The sequence below is a fragment of the Triticum dicoccoides genome, chromosome 7B (genome assembly GCF_002162155.2).
Source record: "Triticum dicoccoides isolate Atlit2015 ecotype Zavitan chromosome 7B, WEW_v2.0, whole genome shotgun sequence".
Lineage (NCBI taxonomy): Eukaryota > Viridiplantae > Streptophyta > Magnoliopsida > Poales > Poaceae > Triticum > Triticum dicoccoides.
The window spans coordinates 721,660,539-721,681,899 of record NC_041393.1 but is presented as its reverse complement, the minus strand read 5'-3'; the positions used below and the strand labels follow the sequence as shown (position 1 = coordinate 721,681,899).

The 21,361-nt window shown below is 47.2% G+C and overlaps 1 protein-coding gene and 1 pseudogene across 1 annotated transcript; one reads left to right on the top strand and one right to left on the bottom strand.

The window, feature by feature from the left end:
* The first annotated feature begins 1,073 nt into the window (after nucleotides 1–1,073).
* On the top strand, nucleotides 1,074–2,841 carry LOC119336277 (annotated as a pseudogene).
* A 7,862-nt stretch (nucleotides 2,842–10,703) lies between these two features.
* On the bottom strand, nucleotides 10,704–13,923 carry LOC119339529. Its single transcript, XM_037611552.1, has 6 exons — nucleotides 13,909–13,923; nucleotides 13,101–13,391; nucleotides 11,745–11,862; nucleotides 11,400–11,587; nucleotides 11,021–11,194; nucleotides 10,704–10,919 (listed from the first exon to the last, which is right to left on the bottom strand). The coding sequence occupies exons 1-6, from the start codon at nucleotides 13,921–13,923 to the stop codon at nucleotides 10,833–10,835; spliced, it is 873 nt and encodes a 290-aa protein (XP_037467449.1). The 3' UTR covers nucleotides 10,704–10,832.
* Between the last annotated feature and the right edge of the window lie 7,438 nt (nucleotides 13,924–21,361).

Sequence of the window (21,361 nt, the reverse complement as noted above, 5' to 3'; positions counted from 1 at the left end):
TCTCTACGTAATTATGTTTATGAAATAGGGACAGAGGGGTTACCTTTGCATCATCGGCAGCGAGCCCAAAATTGGAGGAGCTTGGCCGGCACGAGAGCTTTGTGACCAGCGGGAACTTTTCAGTGTACTTGTAAATCTGCAAGAAATGTTTAGTTCAAAATTTCCTTGTACTATAAGATGAGTTTGCATTTATTTGCTTCATGAAAATAATTTTAACAAGCTTTGTTCAATTATTTGGTAAAAAAAATTCATTTTTAAATTGCATAATATTGTATTTTGATAAAGTGTACTACAAAGAATTTGACAATTAAATGAAGCTGAAGCAATGACACAACATTGTATTTGAATATTTTAAGCGCCTGTGGGGTAGATCTTAGCTAATAAGGGTCAAAGGTCCTTGTCATCGATGCTCACTACGTTGAATACATTTATTCTAAAAAAGGAAGGACGATTTAATTATTCTTAATTGATTATAGTAAATGTATAATGAAAAATAAATGGCTCAGAAGCTATACTACTAGAACTCGGTTTGTCATGTGACTATGATTGATCGATTTCCATGACATTATTTCCCTCTATTGTGGTGGCAAATATAATGCACCTATAGTCTTGTGGTAATACGGCGACATGAATTGGTTGGATGCCCAATAATAGAAGCCAAATATGATGCATTGGCATCCTTAGAAAATTAAAGTGTAGATTTGAGTAGGGGTGGACGCATGGATTATGAGCGAGATGCATCATTGACTAAGGTGGCGAGCTTGGATTGAGTAGGCCGAGAAATGAAGATAGTGGGTGAAGAAAAGAAAAAGAAGAAGACAAGATTGGTCTTGGTATTCAACTATTAGAATAGATATGCCCCGTTGCAACGCACGGGCAATTAACTAGTAACACATAAGAAAGTTATTGATCTAAGCCTACTATACTAAACTACTCTAGCTAACCGGTGATGATCTAGACAGCTCTGACAAAAACCAGCAAGTATTATTGTGAAAGATGATCCATTTTGGAACGGAGCTAGCAAGCATCTCTGCTAGCTGCTCCAATGGCATCCACCACCTACCATTTTGGGAGCAGTTACTTGCTCGGTTGCTCTTGCTCCTACATAAACTAGGTTTGGTTGGCCCAGGCCATGGCACCCACCGAGAACCATCGCCGCCTCCTCTTGCCGCCGCCATCCTACTGCTCCCTCTTCTCCTCCTCCTCGTCAAGCTCAGCTCAGGCGACGTCGCAATCGCAAGCACGTTGGCATGCCTCTGAACCCGCCTCCGGGTCCATGGCAGCTGCCGGTGATCGGCAGCCTGCACCACCTCGTCGGCGCGCTCCCGCACCACGCCATGCGCGACCTCGCCCTCCGGCACGGCCCGCTCATGCTGCTCCGCATGGGCGAGCTCCCCGTCGTGGTGGCCTCGTCGGCGGCCGCGGCCAAGGAGGTGATGAAGACCCACGACGCCGCCTTCGCCACGCGACCGCGAACGGACACCACCGCCAGCCTCACCGCCGACGGCCTCGGTATCGCCCTCGCGCCGCATGGCGAGCACTGGCGCGCCGTCCGCAAGCTCTGCGCCACGGAGCTGCTCGGCGCGCCACGGGTGCGGACGTTCCGGGGGACTCGCGAGGCCGAGGCCGCCGTCCTCGTCGCGTCCGTGGCCGCGGAGGCGGCGTCCGGAGCCGCTGTGAACGTCAGCTCCCTCGTCGCCACGTACGTCGCCGACGCCGCGGTGCGCGCCGTGGTCGGAGACCGGATCGCGGACCGCGACGCCTTCCTCGCGTGCCTGGACGAGGCTGTCAGGGTGGCCGCCGGGTTCAGCCTTGCCGACCTGTTCCCGTCGTCGCGCCTCGCGCGTGCGCTCAGCGGGACGGCGCGCCGGGTGGAGGCGGTGTTCGGAGAGATGTCCCGGCTCATGGACGCCGTCATCAAGGAGAAACGCGCGAGGAAGGCGGCGGGCGTCGGCGGCGAGGAAGAAGAGGACATCCTTGACGTGCTTCTGGACGGCGGCGGCGGCGCGCCTCTGGACATCCCGACCATCCGTGCCGTGATAAGGGAACTCATAGGGGCCGGCAGCGAGACCTCCGCGTCGACGCTGCAGTGGGCCATGGCGGAGCTGTTGCGGAACCCGGCGGCGCTCCGGAGGGCGCAGGCGGAGGTGCGCGGCGCGCTCGCCGGGCAGAGCCGTGTCGGGGAGGAGTCCATGCAGGAGCTGCCGTACTTGCGGAGGGTGATCAAGGAGACGCTCCGGCTGCACGCGGTGGCGCCGCTGCTCCTCCCGCGGGAGTGCCGCGAGCCCCGCCGTGTCCTCGGGTACGACGTGCCGCAGGGCGCCATGGTGCTGGTCAACGTGTGGGCCATCGGCCGGGACGAGGCGAGCTGGGCCCCGGACGCCGAGGAGTCCGGCCGGAGAGGTTCGAGGAGGGGGCCGCGGCGGCGGTGGACTTCCGGGGTGCGGACTTCGAGCTCGTGCCGTTCGGGGCGGGGCGGAGGATTTGCCCCGGGATCACGTTCGGGCTCGCCGTCATGGAGCTCGCGCTGGCGAGCCTCCTCTTCCATTTCGACTGGGAGCTCCCCGGCGGCACGGAGGAGCTGGACATGGCGGAGGCGTTCGGGATCACGGCGAAGAGGAAGAGCGACCTGTGGTTGCATGCCACCGTCATCGTGCCACCTAAATAAGGGCCACTTCTTTTGAGCTATCCGGTGGAAATAAGCTCCAGATAAACTTTTGTAAAAATGAGCTTTTGGAAATGAGCTTTTGTAAAAATAAGCTCCAAATAATTAGCTAGTCAATTCTTTTCGGTGCCTATTTTTTTTATCTTATCTGTGGTATGATTAATGAAAAGTCTGTAACACCCTCGTTTTGTTTGTTGTTCTGAATAAACGATATCACGTTATTTTTTAAGCATTTGCTGCCCATAAGAACATAAATTCGACTTCAAAACACCACAATATGTTATAACTATGATGTGTAAGAATGTATTAAGTATGTAAGAATCTATTAGAGTATTCAATCTATTTAGTATTATAGATTTGGGTACTGTTTTGTACAGAGGTTTTTATCCGTAGAGAAGCACATCGATTTAGGCCAAAAAAATCCATGTCCAAATTAGCACACTCAACTATCAAATCCATGTCCAAACTGAACCCTGATCGTGTTTTAGGCCAAAAAACGATTACATGGCAGTAATCAACATGGGTTGACCTGACTTGTGGGCCAGCTAGTGCTTTTGTTGACTGGTGTGGTTGTGTTAAAAGGATTGGGGGGAGTGGGGAATCTTGGAGATGAGAAGCTAGGGTTAGCGGTGTTAAAAGGGAGAGAGGGATTTGGTGGAATTGTTCGTTGTATTGCTTGAGCCTCATGGGTATATATATAGGAGTACAATGATCAACTTGAAGTACAAGACAAGGCAAGACAAATCCTAGTCTATCTTATGTTTCCTAAAGAATCAATATACTCAACATCCCCCCGCAGTCACAACGGTAGCGATGCAGACAGTGAGACTGTAGAAGAATCCGAAGGCAAGCCGACGGACACCCCCTCACAGTCATAACGGTCGATGCATCGCGGAGTCGTGGCTGGAGTGAAAAACCGACGAGGTTGCTCAAGCAGGCGGTAGCCCTTTGTGCCGTTTGTCAATGTAGCCGAGAGCGTGGGTGGTGAATCTGTGGTCGAGGTAGCCGTGCGAAGAATGCTGTGGTCGATGTCGAGTTGGGGTAGCCGGTGTCGAGGAAGTCGCCGTGGAGCCGCGGGCGCAAGAAGGCGCCGAGTTAGTCATGGGCGCAGTGGTGTCGAAGTAGTGGTGCGCCAGGAAGTAGATGGTGTTGACGACATGTCCCAGCGGGTTTACCAAACCCGGGGACACATCGTGGACGAACGCACGCACCGGTGTTGCCAGCACCGGGCATGCGTAGACGGACGAAGACGAAGTTGACGAAGCGCCGACCAGGCTTGCCAGGCCCAGGGACACGTCGTGGATGAAGGCACGCACCGGTGTTGCCAGCACCGGGCATGCGTAGACGAGGGACCTGCATGAGCTGTACGCCATGTCGAAGAAGTCGGAGGGGCCAGCAGAGAAGAACTCGACAACGATTGCGGCGCCCATCTGCGCGGGGCCGATGTCACCAACGGTGGTCGGAGTAGACGAAGTGGTCGGGGTAGATGACGGCGACGCTGGCGACGGGCTGGTGCTTGGACGAAGACCGAAGGGGGTGGACGGGCGGCGCGGCGGCTACGAAGGTAGCGGCGGCGGCGGCCAAAGAAGAGCGGCGGCAGCGGCGGCTAGGTTAGCAGTGCGGTGGCGGTGCTCGAAGTAGGCGAAGAACCCTGACAGCGTGACGAAGACCGGCGCGGACGGTGGCATTCCCGCACCAAGGGAGACGGCGCGATGCATACCACGGGAGATCGACGCGTGGTGACGGCGAAGTGGATCGCGGGCCGCGGCGCTACGGCCCGACGGGGCGACGCAACGGCGACAAGCGGGTCGGGGCGGACGGCGGGAAGACCTCGGGGCGGCGGCGGGGACCGCAAGCCGCGACGTTGTGGTCCGAAGGGGCGATACAACGGCGGTTCACGAGTCGGTGCAACCGCAGGGACGGCCTTGGGGCGGCGGCGGGGACCGCGTATCGCGACACTACGGCCCGAGGGGGTGACGCAGCGGCGACGCACGAGTCGATCCAGCCGCGAGCGGCGGCGCTGCGGCCCGACGGGGCGACGCAGCGGCAAGCCGATGCTCGATCGGTGGAGAGGCGCGCTGAACTCGGGGACGATCTTCACGGGACCTGCGGAGGCGCGCGTAACCGACGGGCCAGGTCGGTCACGCGGCGTAGATGATGCGGATCGCGGCGGCGAGCGGGTGATCAAGTCGATCGTGCGCGAGGTCGGGGACGCCGCTCGGTATAGATGGGGTGGTGGCGGAGTTCGAGATGAAGCCGGCGATGGCGGGCGACAGGGCGGCTATGATTGGCTGCCGCATGGCGCGAGGCCGCCGGGTCAGGTGATGCAGGAGTCCCGGTCGGAGCAGGGCGGTGACGGCCGGCGCAGGGCGACTGGCGGGCCGGCGCGCGGACGACGGCCTTGAGGGCTTCCCGTCACGCGAGGCCGCCAGGTCGGTGAAGTAGCCAGCCGGTCGCGCCGGTGTCGTAGTAGAGGCGCGGGGTGTCGACAGCGGCGGTGGGCGACGCAAACCGATCAAGATTAGATCGGAAAACCAAAAAAACGCCGATCAAAACGACCGGTGAGAGAGCGAAAAAAATCCGGAGCAAGGGCTCGGGAAAAAGACTCTAGGGCAGCCGGCCAACACGGTCGACGGACGAACCCTAGGTACGGGCGGCGCGGCCCCCGGCGGCGGTCATGGAGGCCGACCACCCCGGAGGCGACGCGCAGATGCGGAAGCGGCGGCGGTTAGGGTTTAGAACTCGGAAACTGATACCATGTTAAAAAGAGAGAGAGGGATTTGGTGGAATTGTTTGTTGTATTGCTTGAGCCTCATGGGCATATATATAGGAGTACAATGACCAACTTGGAGTACAAGACAAGGCAGGACAAATTCTAGTCTATCTTATGTTTCCTAAAGAATCAATATACTCAACAAGCGGCCGCATGGACGTCAGGGCGCAGAGCGCAGCGGCTGTGGCGGTGCGATGTCGTGGTCTTCGGCCTCTTCCGCCGCGCCAGTGGAAGGAGGGACACGAATTCGAGGTCTCTTGTTGCTTACATGCATAGCCCAATGGCGTACGAGCCGCCGAACATGTGCCACTGCGATCCGCCGCGGAAGGCGCCGCGATGGATCTCCTGGAACCATCAAAACCCCGGCCGGAGGTACTACTCCTGTGTGGATGCAATGGTGAGCCCCATTTCTTGTGATCATATTACTTTCTTCTGGCCAATTTTGATCATACTCTTTGATTGATTTCTTGCCACATTTGTGTTGAATAGCATGGTGGATGTGGCTTTCTGGAATGGCATGATGGTCATTTGCCTAAGTTTTTAAGTGACTTGATTGGAGGTTTGAGAGACAAGGTGTGGAGGCTGAAGGGTCAAGGATCTCTGGCTCATACATAAGATCAATATCCAAATGTGTCTATCTCTGGAAATGAAGCAGCTTTAGAGAATGGGGTTATGTCTCTGCAGGTTCAATTAAGGGAGAAGAATGCAAAACTGGAAGCAATGAAGGGCAAGTATATGGATTTGGTGATGGTTTTCATTGTCTTTGTGCTAGGTGTAGTCTTAGGAAAAATGCTAGTGTACTGACGTTCATTTACTTGTGTCAGTTTGTAATGTGCTAGGTGTAGTCCTATGGTTTGTAATGGATCATTAAAGTTATGTGGATCTGCGTTTGTAATGTGCTAGGTGCAGTTCCAGGGGAATTTGCAGTATCTATTTTGTATGAATTCTATGGTAACGAGCTATGCTGTGAAACCATTTGTGAGAATTCTTAAGATCTGCTGGCATTTGCATAGCAAACTACAGTAGTAGATTTGCTGGCATTTGTGAGAATTGTTAAACCATTTGAACCATAGTACACACACAACAATTTGAAAACTTATTGCTCATCACATCATTTGAACCTGAGTACAGACATCGCTTAATATAGATGTTCAATCATGTTCACCAGGAACATGATATATCATAGGTTCATATGATGCCAGGTACATAGGTTTTTTGAAGAATTTGGAAACATATTCCTATGGAAACCTTTTTCCTTATTAATTGCTGATATAGCATGGTTGTAGGGTATGCCAGACAGGTCCCACTTTCTGCAACCACATGTGTACTGTTCTGGGTTAACTGGATGAGTTTGCTGCCCACTGGTCACTTTTCATATATTAACACCAGCTTGAATTGGTTTGCAAAATCTGGCTCTTTCCTTTTCCACCTCCAGCTTTTCAGCATAATGAGGTGTGATCTCCCACATAGCTACTTTTTCTCTCTCTATTCCTATGCCACCTCACCATCTGCTTGTCCTTAATACCATCAACCATAGTCCTAATAGGTCTTTGCCCCTTTGATAACTGTAGAAACTATGCAGAACTGGCACTTCTCATCTTTGCAACATGCAATTATCCTTTTGTCCGAGTTTCTGTGGTACCTGAAATTTCTTGCCTGTGTAATGTGCAAGCTCAACAATGCTTCTCTGAATTGCTGTTGATTCATACAACACATGTGTAGACACAACTGCTGATGTGGTTGCTCAAGTTTGTCATTGTACCATATCACTAGTAGATAAAGGGGCTTTTGTCCTGGTTGGTAAGGCCCTTTAGTCCCGGTTTTTGAACCGGGACTAAAGGGTCGTTACTAATGCCTTTCCCCTTTAGTCCCGGTTCTTAAATGAACCGGGACTAAAGGCCGCGGCCACGTGGAGCTCCACCTTTAGTCCCTGTTGGTAACACCAACCGGGACTAAAGGAAATTTTACGTTCTTTTTTGAAATAATTTTTATTTTCAAATTTCTGAATTATTTTAACCTCTAATCTCTAATCACCACCCCTCATCACTGCTCAATTTATCCTCTAATCTCTAATCACCCCTCATCATTCCAAATCATCTAACTTCTCGAACGGTCACCCATCCTCCCACTCCCCCAGCCTGAGCACGCTTAATTTTCAGGTTCTATTCTCCCTTGTTTCCAAGTCTGCACTTGTTGTTTTCCTGACAATAGTAAGATGTCAATCCTATTAACCTTCAGGAATTTTCCTTGAGCATGAAGTGACACATTTCACTGTTTGAGTTTGAAACTACTGTTTTAAAAAACAATAATTATTTAGTAACACTAATATTTCTTGAATAATTAGTTTGACCATTGTTTGACCACAGTTTGACCAGATTTGACCAAAATTCAAAATGACTGAAATAATTATTTAGTAACACTAATATTGTAGAATAATTAGTTTGACCATTGTTTGACCATAGTTTGAATTTTTTTCGATTTTTTCTACTCTAGATCTAAAAAGGCCCGTAACTTTTTTTCTGTTAGGTTTTTGAGGATTTTGAAAATGTTTAACGGGGTTCCCCTAGTTAAATTTGGATGTAACTTTTCGAGTAGATGATTTTTCATATAAAAAACTTTTTCATCCGAGTTCGTATGCAAAATTTATGGCCATTTTACTAAATTCTAGAGAAATTTTGCAAATTAAGTCAAAATTCATATTTGTAAATTTTCCCAACAACTAGACCATATATCACATGGGAAACTTTTTTTTTTGACATTTTCATCATTTTCTTTTGTTTTTTTTAAAACTGAAAATGGGACCTTTAGTACCGGTTCGTGCCATGAACCGGTACTAATGCCTCAAACCCCATTAGTACCGGTTCGTGGCACGAACCGGGACTAAAGGTCTAACCCTTTAGTCCCGGTTGGTGCCACGAACCGGGACTAATGGGCATCACACCCTTTAGTCCCGGTTCGTGGCACCAACCGGGACTAAAAGGTCCAGACGAACCGGGACAAATGGCCCACGTGGCCCCTGGGCGCACGAACCGGGACTAATGCCCCCATTAGTCCCGGTTCTAGATTGAACCGGGACTAATGGGCTAACCCGGGGTGGACCAAAGCTCTCTTTTCTACTAGTGTATCCTAGGTTTTCTTTTTCTTGGCCCAACTCTTCTTGCATTTTTGTAGGACAAATGTTGGTGCCTCATGTCCATCATCCTCACTGTCAAACAGCAGCCCATGATCTTCTTCATCTGATGAAGGAATGAAATCAGGTTTCACCTCCTCTAAAACACTAGAATGTGACCTAGTGGTGGGACCTCTCCTAACTTGTAGCTTCTGTCTCTTCCTTGCAGGTTGTTGCATGGGTGGTTCTTCTGCTGCAACAACATTCACCTCCTCCTCCTCATCCTCCTCCTCAAACAAATCCTCAACCTCAGTGTCACCCTCATAATGTAAGTGTTCCTCTTTTGATTCTTCATCTGAAGCTTCATCTTCATCTTCATCTTCATCTCCTGCATCAGGAATGATGTACTTCTCCATGCTAAAAGGGTTGTTATCACTATCATATGCAATCTCCTCATCACTACTCTTATATCCATCCTGCTCCTCTTCCTCCAACACAGCTTTCAGCTTCCCCTTACTAACATTTCTACTCTCTTGTGTGCACATAGTAGTATGTTGAGTAGGTTGCATAGCACTGCTGCTGCACTGATTGTGAAAAACTACACCATGATCATCAACAACAAGAACACCAGGATCACCGAGATCATACACAACAGGTGGTTCATATAAGACTGCAGCTAATTCATCTACTCCGTGATTGATGTTGCCCTCACTAACAAATTCATAACTAATGAGTCCTCATACTGCTTCTTTAGTTCTTGCAAATTGATGTTTGTGTCAATTTGTTCGAGTCCATGCTCTCTCTCAACTCCTGCAGCTATATTCTTCATGTGATACAATTCATCAGAGAATGTAAATCCTATTGTTTTCATCAGTGCATATATATTTAGAAATGTGACATCTGAGCTGCAAATCTTCCTATCCAAATTGTGCCCAGCATCAAAGTGAATCCTAACATCCCATATAGCATCAGCTAACCTGCAAGCCACGGCAAAATTAAATTTTTTTCAGTGATTTTAGAACACTGACCCTAGCCCTCTGATTTGAACAGACATAAGCAACCACCCGCTCCACTGGTCGAGTGATGGCTTGTGGTTGGGTTGGCCAACCACATCTCAGCGAGCCGGACTCGTTGCTCCATGGACAGGGGCACCTCCTCCTCCTCCTCTTCCTCGTCGCCGATGGAGTTGGACGAACTGGAGCCGTCCAGACCCACGTGGTCATCGCTCCCGAGGCCAGGAAGGTCGCCGTACCCGCCCACGACACCGCTGTCGCCGCAGCCATCGTCTGAGATCCGCGGGGAGAGAGGAGAGGAAAGGGGAGAATGAAAGCTAGGGTTTGTGTCGGAGGGTCCGGCTCGGTTCGACTGAGCCCGCCAAGACCGACCGCGCTGACCTCGTCCTAGTCAGCGCACCGGCATGCGCCGATTGGCCAGCGTGTTGCCTGACAGGTAGGGCGCGCGGTCAGATGCATGGTCAATACGGGGTTATACGGTTGTCAGTCTTTTTTGTAACGATTAGGCCGAATAGTGGTACTGAATTGCGACATGCACGAAGTGTGGTACTGACTTGTTAGTCCCGTGGCAGCTGCCGGTGATCGGCAGCATGCACCACCTCGTGGGCGCCCTCCCTCACCGCGCCATGCACGACCTCGCCCTTCAACATGGCCCACTAATGCTGCTCCGCATGAGCGAGCTCCCCGTCGTCGTGGCCTCGTCGGCGGCCACGGCCCCGGAGGCGGGTTCAGCATCACGCCACCATACTGCTTGCTGCGTCGCCTTAGCTTGACGACGGGGAGAACAGTGAGAAGCAGGATGGCATCGGCCAAAAGCAGGTCATGGTTCCTCGCCAATCGCCATGGCTATGGCTTGGAAGTTGGAACCAATCGGTCGTAGTTTATATAGGAGCTAGTACTAGTAGCCGTTTGAGCAGCTAACAGATTCTTGCTAGCGCCGTTCCAAAACAGATGCCATGTTTTCGTTATAGCCGTCTAAATCACCATCACTTAGAGTAGTTCAGCATGCATGCATCATCAGTTCAATCATTGTCTTATTTGTTAGTTCGAGTTTAATTATCACTTGTTGCATCTCTTTGTCTCATCAAGAGTCAACCAGATACGAGTTCACGCACGCTCCTCAATGCTACCGATACGAATTCGGACAGATCGCACCACACATATATATTGTGTCAACATAACTACCCAAAGATGTTTTCTTGTATTCATGATTTCTTCAACAATCACAGCTTCAGGTTCTCGCATTCGAATCCAGCAGGGTGCAATAGAGGCCTAGAAGACGTCGGGGTTGCGGTGCCCAGATATGCCACTCCGATGATCCGACTGCGCGAGATGCAACGACAGCACATAGTTCCTATCCTGCAACCAAATGCAACGCAAAGTGCTGATGAGCAAAGCAAAGCCTGTAGTGGAGATGATACGCGGAATAAAGCGATACGTTTTCGACGAGTTTCGCATACCTCCAGCGCCTTGATCTGCTGCTGGTACTTGCCGACGATCTCCTTGAACTGGGACCGCTCCTGCACCATGTCCTGGTAGTCCTTGAGCCGGTTGTGCTGGATAAGAAAGGCCCTCTTCAGGACGCCGTTCTGGTGAAGCAGGCCTCCCAGCATCTGCTTCAGTATCTTGTGCTCCTGAATGGATCGAGGACAGGTGAGCACATTGGTATTTCCAGAACAACATCCCAGAAGTAACATTTGATTTATAGCAGTATCATGCATCAATTGGTGTCTTTATGGTTGTGATTTACTGTCAATGTCTGAACTTGGACTAGCAAAATACTAGTATGTCATAATTATTAACAGGCTGTGTATCAATCAACAGTAGATGATCAGTTACCTCACACATTTTCTGCTTTTCATCAGGAGTATTGCAGTCTGCGGCAGATTTGTCAAACAATTCAAGTATCCTGAAGGCTCGATTCTTGGCGTCGATCAAATCTGAAGCAGCCGACATCTCCTTGACTATTAGCTCTGCCCAGTCAGTACCGTCTGTTGGAGTATTCATCTTCGCCACATCAGATGCCACTGCGATTAACAATCATCGACATATGAACAACTTGAGTTAGACAAGATGGACATTGTAACATTAGTACTCGTCTATATCACCTGACATAATCATCATCAGGCAACATGAGGAAGAAACGGCCAGGTTCAATTTCGGGCAATATTCGTTCAGCCATACCTCCAGATGAGGCCGCATCAGCATTGGTCGGTGATGAACCCGATGCCAAATAATCCTTGAAGCCTCTGATTGCAGCATCCAAGACATTTCCTGATGCTTCAAAATAGCCCCGAAGAAGCTAAAAAAAATACCCAAAAATAACCCATTAGATGCCTACAGAGCAATACAGTATGAACCAGGATTCTCAAGTCCCTCAATGTGACTTGAACCAACGTTATGTCATGATTCAAGAAAACCTTGGCCAAGATGATGCCCACCAAACAACTTTGATATGCATGCTACTGTTTCTTAGTTCAGCCAATTCTTTTTCATGAATCTTTATTTCAGTCATCATCTCTGAAACTCCAAAGTAGCGGGCAATCTGGTGAGGTGAAAGCGTGTAGGGTCAAATGATCCCACAAAACAGAGGAATAATCCTCATGGGTGATTCATGTCCTTCCGCGAGAGAATTTGCTGTGGATGATTCTTCCAAGTTACATCGCCTATAGCCGACTGCAGAAACGCGACGCCGTCGAGGAGATCTCAGCTGAATTTCTCACAAGGGCACATCGGCTGCTGCTGCCCCCACCTCCCGATCCTGATTAGGCTTGCATTTCCAATTTTTTTTCTTCAGCTTGATGTTAAGCTGATTGCCCCCGCACGTACTCCCTTTGTTTTTTTTTGTGTGTATGTGTTTTCGGTTAGACTTTCAGCCTGTATGTTCGGACTCGATGTTGTTGAGTTGTGCTTTATTAAGAGGCCAAGGCAGGTACCTGCGGATCGGCTCCGGGGAAGATGCCACTGGAATCATCATTGAAAATATTTTCACAGTAGCATTTACAGTACCAAATCGATGCCACTGGAATCATCATCGAATATATTTTCACATCATATATACTTTTTAATGTAAATGCTCATATAGTTTTCTATAAATTTGGTTAAGTAAATAAAACAGAGAAAGTATGATTTATCTACTTCCTCAAAGCTAGGGGGATATATTGATAAAAAGGGCAGGTGCCTGCCTTCCCTTTCTATAGATTTAAAACGATGGTTTTACTAATTCTCAGGTACCGAATCGCGTCAGTCAATTTTTCGTGTTAGCTCCGGGGTCAAAGACGGCGGCTCCAGGGCGAGAGTAGCCCGGTTTGGCTCTGGATGGGAACGATCCGTGGCAGGAGCCACGGCGTGGAGGCGAGTCGAAGGTTGTTGTGGTCATGCTTTTTCGTTTGGTTCGCGAGGCGATTTTGTGATCAGTTTTCTCGGCGTTGTGGTTGAATCCGATGGGTAGGTGCTACGGTTGTACTGCAAGATCTACAAAGAATCAACAGAAGTAAAAGCAAGAGAAGAGAGATAGGGCACGGCGGCCAAGGCAGGTACCTGCGGATCGGCGCCGGGGAAGATGAGCTGGAGCGCGTCGACGGGGTCGAAGTCCATGCTGACCCCGAGTTCGGCCACGTCGGCGGCGGCGGACGGCGAGCATCGCCCCCTCTTCGTGTTCAACGGCGGGAGCGCCGCGAAGGGGTCCTCCATGAAGGCCTCCGCCCCGCGCTTCCGGCAGCCGGCCACTTTCGCCGTCATGCTTGCTGGCTTCCGCCGGCGAGGTCTGGAAGAGTAGAGATGCAGGGAGGAGTGGCGAACTGTGTGGTGGATCGATGCGTGCGGGGCGGGCTGGGCGGGGTCGTGTTTATTGGGGGCAGGAGGGAGGGAGGGAGAAGCCTTGGAGGACACGGCCGTGGTGCCGTGCGATCGGACGCCGGCCCGATAGCGACCGTCCGGTTACGTGCCCAGGGGATTTTGCTCAGAAAAATGTGTAAATCTCACATAAAAAATACTCCCTCCGTTCCTAAATATTGGTCTTTTCAGACATTTCTAATGGACTACCACATACGGATGTATGTAGACATATATTAGAGTGTAGATTCACTCATTTTACTTTGTATTTGTATGTAGTCACTTCTTGAAATATCTAGAAAGACAAATATTTAGGAACGAAGGGAGTATCAAGCTAAACATGGTCCCATGCACTTACTCACGTGAGCAGAAAATCCGAAAAAGAAATACTAGGATAATTTATTTCTGAAATTTTGGGTTCGAACTTGGTCAACCATTCTAATCACGCGTGAAGTTTCATAAATTATTCGCACCCGTTGTATTTATAGTGAAAAAAGTACAATCGAGACCTTACAATCGATGTCGCCATTTTGTTCTCGGATTATTACAAAACATCATTTCTTCGAGAAATTCATGCGCGAGTATACCGGTCCACTATGTATGTTAAACAAAAGTTTTTGGTTTTATTTTTGCTAATACAATTGTTTTTCTCAATTTTCATTTCAATCGGTGTGCGTGCAACCATGTTCCAAGAATTCTTGTCCAGATCTCAAATCTGAACTTCGTTTTTAGATTTGAGCACTTTAAGTTTCATGCATAAAATAATTTCATTAAAAGACATTTCTTTTTTTTGCATAAACCATAATTCCTACCATTTTTGTGACACTTGACCATAATTCCTATAGATCCCGATAGTTCGTTCGGTAGGAGAAGCTCCCCAGCCCGAACAACCCTCGTATAACTCTCTGTAAAGGCCTTTTGCTGTGACTAAAAAAACTAAACAAATAAGGCCCAATTTGACCTAGTTGATAATGTGACTAAAAAACTTAGATTCGGCGGTGACTAAATAAAGCTCAGATTTTGTCATGGTGATAAAAATGAAAAAAATACCATGATGAAAAACGTTAGTGATAAAATTACCATGATAAAAAAAAATTAAAAACCAAATTTCCATGGAAAAACATTTGAAAAAAATTGTTGCTGGAGATAAAAAATTGTTGTTCATCAATTTAGTTATTTTTTTGCCATGGCAGACGTATATAAAAAATTTCCACGATATTTTAATTAAAATTATCATGCTTCATATAAGAAATTTGGCATTTATGTAAAAAACAGTAATTATGACCCAAGTTACTATGGCAGATGTACATTAAATTTTGCCATGGTATTTTAATGAAAAATTTCCATGTTTTTATATAAGATATCTGCCATTATGTGAAAATTAACACAAAGAATTGATGAAAAAATGCCATGGCAATGCATATTCAAATTTGCCACGCTAATTTTATCAAATTTGCCATGCTTTTATAAAAACATTCCATGGATGTGAAATAATACAGAACAATTGATCAAACATTGCCATGGCAAAATGCATGTTCAATTTGAATAGCAGTTTTTTTTACCAAAATTGCCATCTTTTGCATAATAAAATTATCATGTGTGAAAACCACAAAAATGTTCAAAAAATTGCCATGGCAAAACGCATATTCTAAAATATTGCGTGGCATTTTTTATCAAATTTTCCATACTTTTAAGAAAAGAAATTTGGCATGAATGTGAATTAATACAAAAATTAGTAAACAAAATTCCCATGGCAATTGCATGTTCAATTTTCCCATGGAATTTTTACCAAAAATTCCCATCTTTTGCATAATAAAATTTGTTGTGTATGTGCAAAAATAAAAAACAACAAATGTTTCAAAATTGCCATGGCAAGTGCATAGTCAAAACATGTTTTGCTATTTTTATCAAAGTTTCCATGCTTTACGAGAGAAATATTGTGAAGAATGTGAAGTACTACAAAAAGTTGATAAAAAATTGCCATGGCAAAGTACATGTTCAAATTTGCCATGGTATTTTTTTTACCAAAATTGTTCAATTTTTTCATGGCTTTTTTTACCAAAATTGCCATGTATGTGAATAATAATACAAAAAAATGATTCAAAATTGCCATGGCAAATGCATATTAAAATTTGGCATGCTATTTTATGAAAATTACCATCTTTCGCGTATTAAAATTACCATGTACTATGTGAATTATAACGCAAAACAAGTTATTCAAAATTGCCATGGCAAATGCGTATTCAAATTGGCCATGCTATTTATCTCAAAATTGCCATGCTTTATGAATGAAAAATGCCAAAAAAGTGAATTACTACAGAAAAATTGATCAAAAAATTACCATGGAAAATGCATGTTCAATTTTGCGTTATGAAATTTTCGTATATGTGAAAATAACACAAAGAATGATTAAAAAAATCCATGGGAAATGCATATTTAAATTTGTCGTGGTATTTTTATCAAAGTTGCCATGCTTTATGAAAAGGAATTTTCCAAGGAATGTGAAGTACTACAAAAGGTGCCATGTGAACACAAGAAGATCCTAAGGATTCATCTTCCACAGCTTGAACACAAACAAAAAATTGTCATGTGAAAGGTGAACTCATCATTTTTGTTTATACTACTACAAATGTCATGTTTCTATGACACATAACAATCCTAGTGGGTTCATCTTCCACAACTAGCACAAAACAATGAACAACAAAATTGCCATGTGAGCACAACAAGATCCTATGGGATTCTCATCTTCCACAGCTTGCACACAAACATTGAACACAAACAAAAATTGCCATGTGAAAAAGTGAACTCATCATTGTTGTTTATACTACTAGAAAATGTAATGTTTCTATGACACATAACAATCCTAGTGGGCTTATCTTCCACATCTTGCACACAAAAATGAACAACTACACGCCAAAAGTGGCCATGGCAAACAATGGTTTCATTCCCCCTAGGCAAGAAACATGGAAAAAACTGTAGCGGTGATACATATCGACTTGCCATCAGTGCATAAAAATGGATTTGCCCCGCGACCTTGTGTAGGATCGAAAGTATACCTACAGGGGGGTGATTAAACTACTTGACCAAATAAAACTGATCCTTTTCCCAATTTTAGTTGTAGGCAAGTTTTAGCAAGTCAAGCTACACCCTACACATGCAAGTCTAAGAGTAGTGCAGCGGAAACTAAAGACTTTGCATATGAATGTAAAGGAGGGATTGGAGAAATTAAACACAATGAAGACACGGTGATTTTGGCGTGGTTCCGATAGGTGGTGCTAACGTACGTCCACGTTGATGGAAACATCAACCCACGACGAGTAACGACTGCATGAGTCCATAGAGGGCTCCACCCACAAAGGGTCCACGAAGAAGCAACCTTGTCTATTCCACCATGGCTTACGTCCACGAAGGACTAGTCTCACTCGGGGTAGATCTGCACGAAGTAGGCGATCTCCTTGCCCTTACAAACTCCTTGGTTTAACTCCACATGATCTTGGAGGCTCCCAAGTGACACCTAACCAATCTAGGAGATACCACTCTCCAAAAGATAATAGATGTTGTTGTTCATGATGAAATCCTTACTCTTGTGCTTCAAAAGATAGTCTCCTCAACACTCAGTCATTCTCTCACAGATTTGGCTTGGGTAGCAGAAGGATTGGAGTGGAAAGCAACTTGGAGATGCTAGAAATCAAGGTTTAATTGATTGGGTTGGAATCTCTTGATCTCAACACATGAGTAGGGGGTTCTCTCTCAAAAAAATGAATGTTGAAAGTGTAGTTTCGTTCCAGTGGCTCTCCTTGAGAGTGAATGGGGGTGGAGGGGTATAAATAGCCTTCACCAAAGATCCAACCATTACAATATTTTGACTCAACTCGGTGACACCAAAATGAAATCTCGATGAGACTGAGCTGTGTAAAATATTTGAACGTTGGGCTTCTCAGTGAGATCGAACGAATCCACTCAGTGAGACCGATTTTGATGACCTAAGAAGAACCTCGTTTCAGTAATTCCGATCGGTTCATCTCGGTAATTTGGAAACGACAACGATGGGTTATAGAAAGTTGGTCACTGCACTTCGATGGGACCAAAAGCCATCTCGGTGAAACCGAGTTTCTAGTGTTTGGCTAGTGGCTCTGTCTGAAGTAACTCGTCTGGTCCGTGTGTGTAGGTTTCCGTGGGACCGAGTTAGACTTTTAGTGTTTTGGACATATAGAACTTTGAGAAAATGGTTGAGGGTTTTGGAGAAATATCTTCATGCACTTGAGCAATTGGATCACTTAACCAAAAATGTAGAGTCTTGAAGCTTTTGCCAATCCATGTCCTTAGCATTTTGAGCGGTCCACAATCACTATCCTTGCCATGCCAACATTAAACTTTCTTGAAATCTATCTTTGAATAGGCATTAGTTTAATGGCATATATGTTGTTATTTATTATCAAAACCATCCGGAGATTAGTTGCACTTTCACCTTGTTTTAAGTGAGTTTAGAAAAAAACGTTCATTTTTAATAGAAACCCCCTGACCTTTCGGTTACATTTGGGGGTGGGTTTCCCCTGATACTTTCACATACATAGGTTGTCGGAGCTATAAAGGGTTGCTCCTAGTTTTGGATGCTAGACACCTTGGAACCTCTCTCATATATCTGGTTCTAACTCAAAGCCACGACCGGACTTTCAATTCAGGTTAAACTCATATGGGTGGTGCCTTGTACTTGTTTGCAACATAGGGGGAGTCATCATAGTCGATTAGAGGCCCACCAATACATGGCATATAATGTGCATAGTGAAGAAAATATGCCCTAGAGGCAATAATAAAGTTATTATTTTATTTCCTTATATCATGATAAATTTTTATTATTCATGCTAGAATTGTATTAACTGGAAACTTGATACATGTGTGAATACATAGAGAAAACAAAGTGTCCCTAGTATGCTTCTACTAGACTAGCTCGTTAATCAAAGATGGTTAAGTTTCCTGACCATATACATGTGTTGTCATTTAATGAACGGGATCACATCATTAGGAGAATGATGTGATGGACAAGACCCATCCGTTAGCTTGGCATAATGATAGTTTAGTTTTATTGCTATTGCTTTCTTCATGACTTATACATGTTCCTCTGACTATGAGATTATGCAACTCCCGAATACCATAGTGGTGGCGTCAAGTGGGTTACTAAAGGAGATGCTAACACCGGTTACTTTCACGCGTTTGCCAACGGTAGAAAGCGCAAGAGTACTATCCTACGGCTTCAATCTGACAATGGCCTCCTGTTAACCAACGAACACATAGTGGCTCACATTTATGAGTTTTTCATAGGCCTTTTGGGGACGGTCGAAGAAAAGCGCTTTGCCTCTGTGAGGACCTGTGGGACCCAACGAAATAGGTACCGTAGGAGGAGAACGAAGGGCTCGTGCTCTCTTTCCTACCGGAGGAAGTCGACAAAGCTCTAAATGACATGAAAACCGACACGACTCCGGGTCCGGACGGATGGCCAGTGGAATTTTTCAAGAAATTTTGGCCTCATCTCAAGCATCTTTTCTACGAGATCGTGAACAGTTTTGCGTTAGGTACGGTAGACCTGTCGCGGCTCAACTACGGGGCTATTAACTTGATCCCTAAGGTGAAAGGGGCCGATGACATCAAACTTTTTAGGCCGATCACGCTGATCAACGTGCCTTTCAAGATTTGTGCTGTATCACCCCGAGACCGACGCTCCAGACGCCTTCAATGTTCTTCGTGATTGATGTGTGTTTTATTCGCTTGTTGCATCTCATCATTGCATCATCCGCATTGCATCGGCACTTCGTTGCTGTCATTTTTCAAAACTTGCATCCGTTCGTAGTTGTCGTGTTTTCCCTTGCCTCGTTGACCGTTCCGAGACCAACCGGGTTTTTCGAGTCCCTTTTGTCTGGCCGCTTAATCTCTTTGCTCAATGCACAGAACCCTCATTCGTGTCCGAGACTTCCCCAAACCCGAACCGGACTGTCGTCATCGTTGGGTCTGGATCATCCCCAAACATCTATAAAACATCTCCGTTTTCTTATTTGGACTCCTTACCTATTTCTTCTCGACTGCCCGATTACGATCGGACGGACCGAGTTCTCCCCCGCCACCGCCGCCCACTGTCTACCAACCTCCTTACTCCTTGGGATTTCCTCCCGATTCAACCGGAGCCAACCCCATCCCACCAACCAGAGCAGCCAGCCCCGGTCCTCGTGCCCGAGGCCTCCCGAGCCGCACCTCGCCGGCAACCAGCAGGACTGTCGTGTCCCTCTCCTCTGTCTTCCTTTCCATCCTCCTTTTCCCCTGTCTCTCTCTCGCTCACGCCATCTCTCTCCCTGCCTTTCCCTACAGGAGCTTCCCGCGCCTTGGCTGCAGTCCGAGTCCTCCTGCCTCGCTCAATCTGGACCAGGAGGGTCCCGAGCATCTCCACCGTCGCTGTCTCAGTTGAGCGCCGCCCTGGTTCCCTTTCTCTCCTTCCTCCGGTCCCCTCATCTCATCTCTCTCTCTGATTTATGTTGCGACGCCGCCGTTTCTGCAGAGCCACTGCCGCCACGGAGCTCCAACTCCGGCCACCTCGTCTCTGCGGTGACCTGATGCCTCGGGTTCCGTTCGACCGCCGTCATCTCATCCTCGCCTCTGCTTCGAACACACGCGTGCGCCTGCCTTCCTCGTCTCGCAAGCCTTGTCGCGGGTCAACCGCGTCCGCCGCCATGGGATTCCTCATGGAGCACCACCACCGCATCTCCTTGGATCCGTCGGGTCCCGACCATTCCCGTCGTTGCCGGACTTCTCAGCTCGCCGGAGCCCCAAGACCCCGCGCCAAGTCCCTCTGCTACTCCCCTGCTTCACGCCTGCTGCCTCCTGCATCGGGCGAGGGGATGAACTCCTCCTCAGCCAGCCGCATCATCCGCCTGTGTTGACCGCGTCTGTGCCACGTCAGCCTGTGGGCCCCACCTTCCTACCGTGTTCGCAGCCTGCCTCCTCTCCAGTGTCACGCCCAAGTCCCACATCGCCGGCAGCCATTCCCACCGTCCGTCGCCCTGAACCTGCTGCTGATGTCTCTGTTCTTCAGTAACGAGAAGGAGCAGCTTGCTCGCCTTGCTCGCGTTGACCGACCCTGCCTCACTGACCCGCTCGCTCGCCAGCAGCAGCAACCACGTTCTGGGCCTCAAGCCAGGAGCAGCCCAGGGACCGGCCTACTCCAGCCCTTTGCATCGAACGGGCTTTGGCCCATGGTGAGAACCCCAGCCCAGCACCCAGCCAGATTCGGCCTGTGTTGTTTTTTTCCTGTCTGCGAATTTGTCCAGTTATCTAGATACTGCCAGTTTTTCAGAAAACCCCTAGTGTTCATGCATCTAATAACTAATTAACCATGCATCATATGTAAATAATTTATATTTGTAAAATGCTTAGAATTTCATCTAGTTTCATAATATCCAACTTTCATCCATGTTTAAAATGTTTAACTTGTTGTTTGCTTTAATTTGCATAAATGCCATGTTAAAATGATTTATTTCATATCTAAATAACCGTAGCTCCAATTTTAATAAACTGTATATGTAATTTGTCTAGAAAAATGCATAGATTAACATGATGCACTTACTTTGCATGTTTAACACCAATAAAATTGTGTTTATATCAGAACAGTACCAAATTCGAAATATGCATATGGTGATTTTCCGGAATTGTTGTTTGTTGTTTCCGGCCTCATTTAAACTTGCCTAGATAGGTAGATTGCTTATGTTTCACCTCTTGCCATGTTTAACAATATTTAATATTATTGTGTACCTAAACGAGAGCGAACTAAATAACTCGAATGTAGTGTTTCGTCAATATGCAACTCGTTGCATATTGAGCTCCACTTAACTTGTAGTATTGTTTGTTGCACTTTGCCATGCTTCGCCATGCCTCATTAAACCGGACATGCATCATACTTGGTTGTGCATCGTGCCATGTTTATG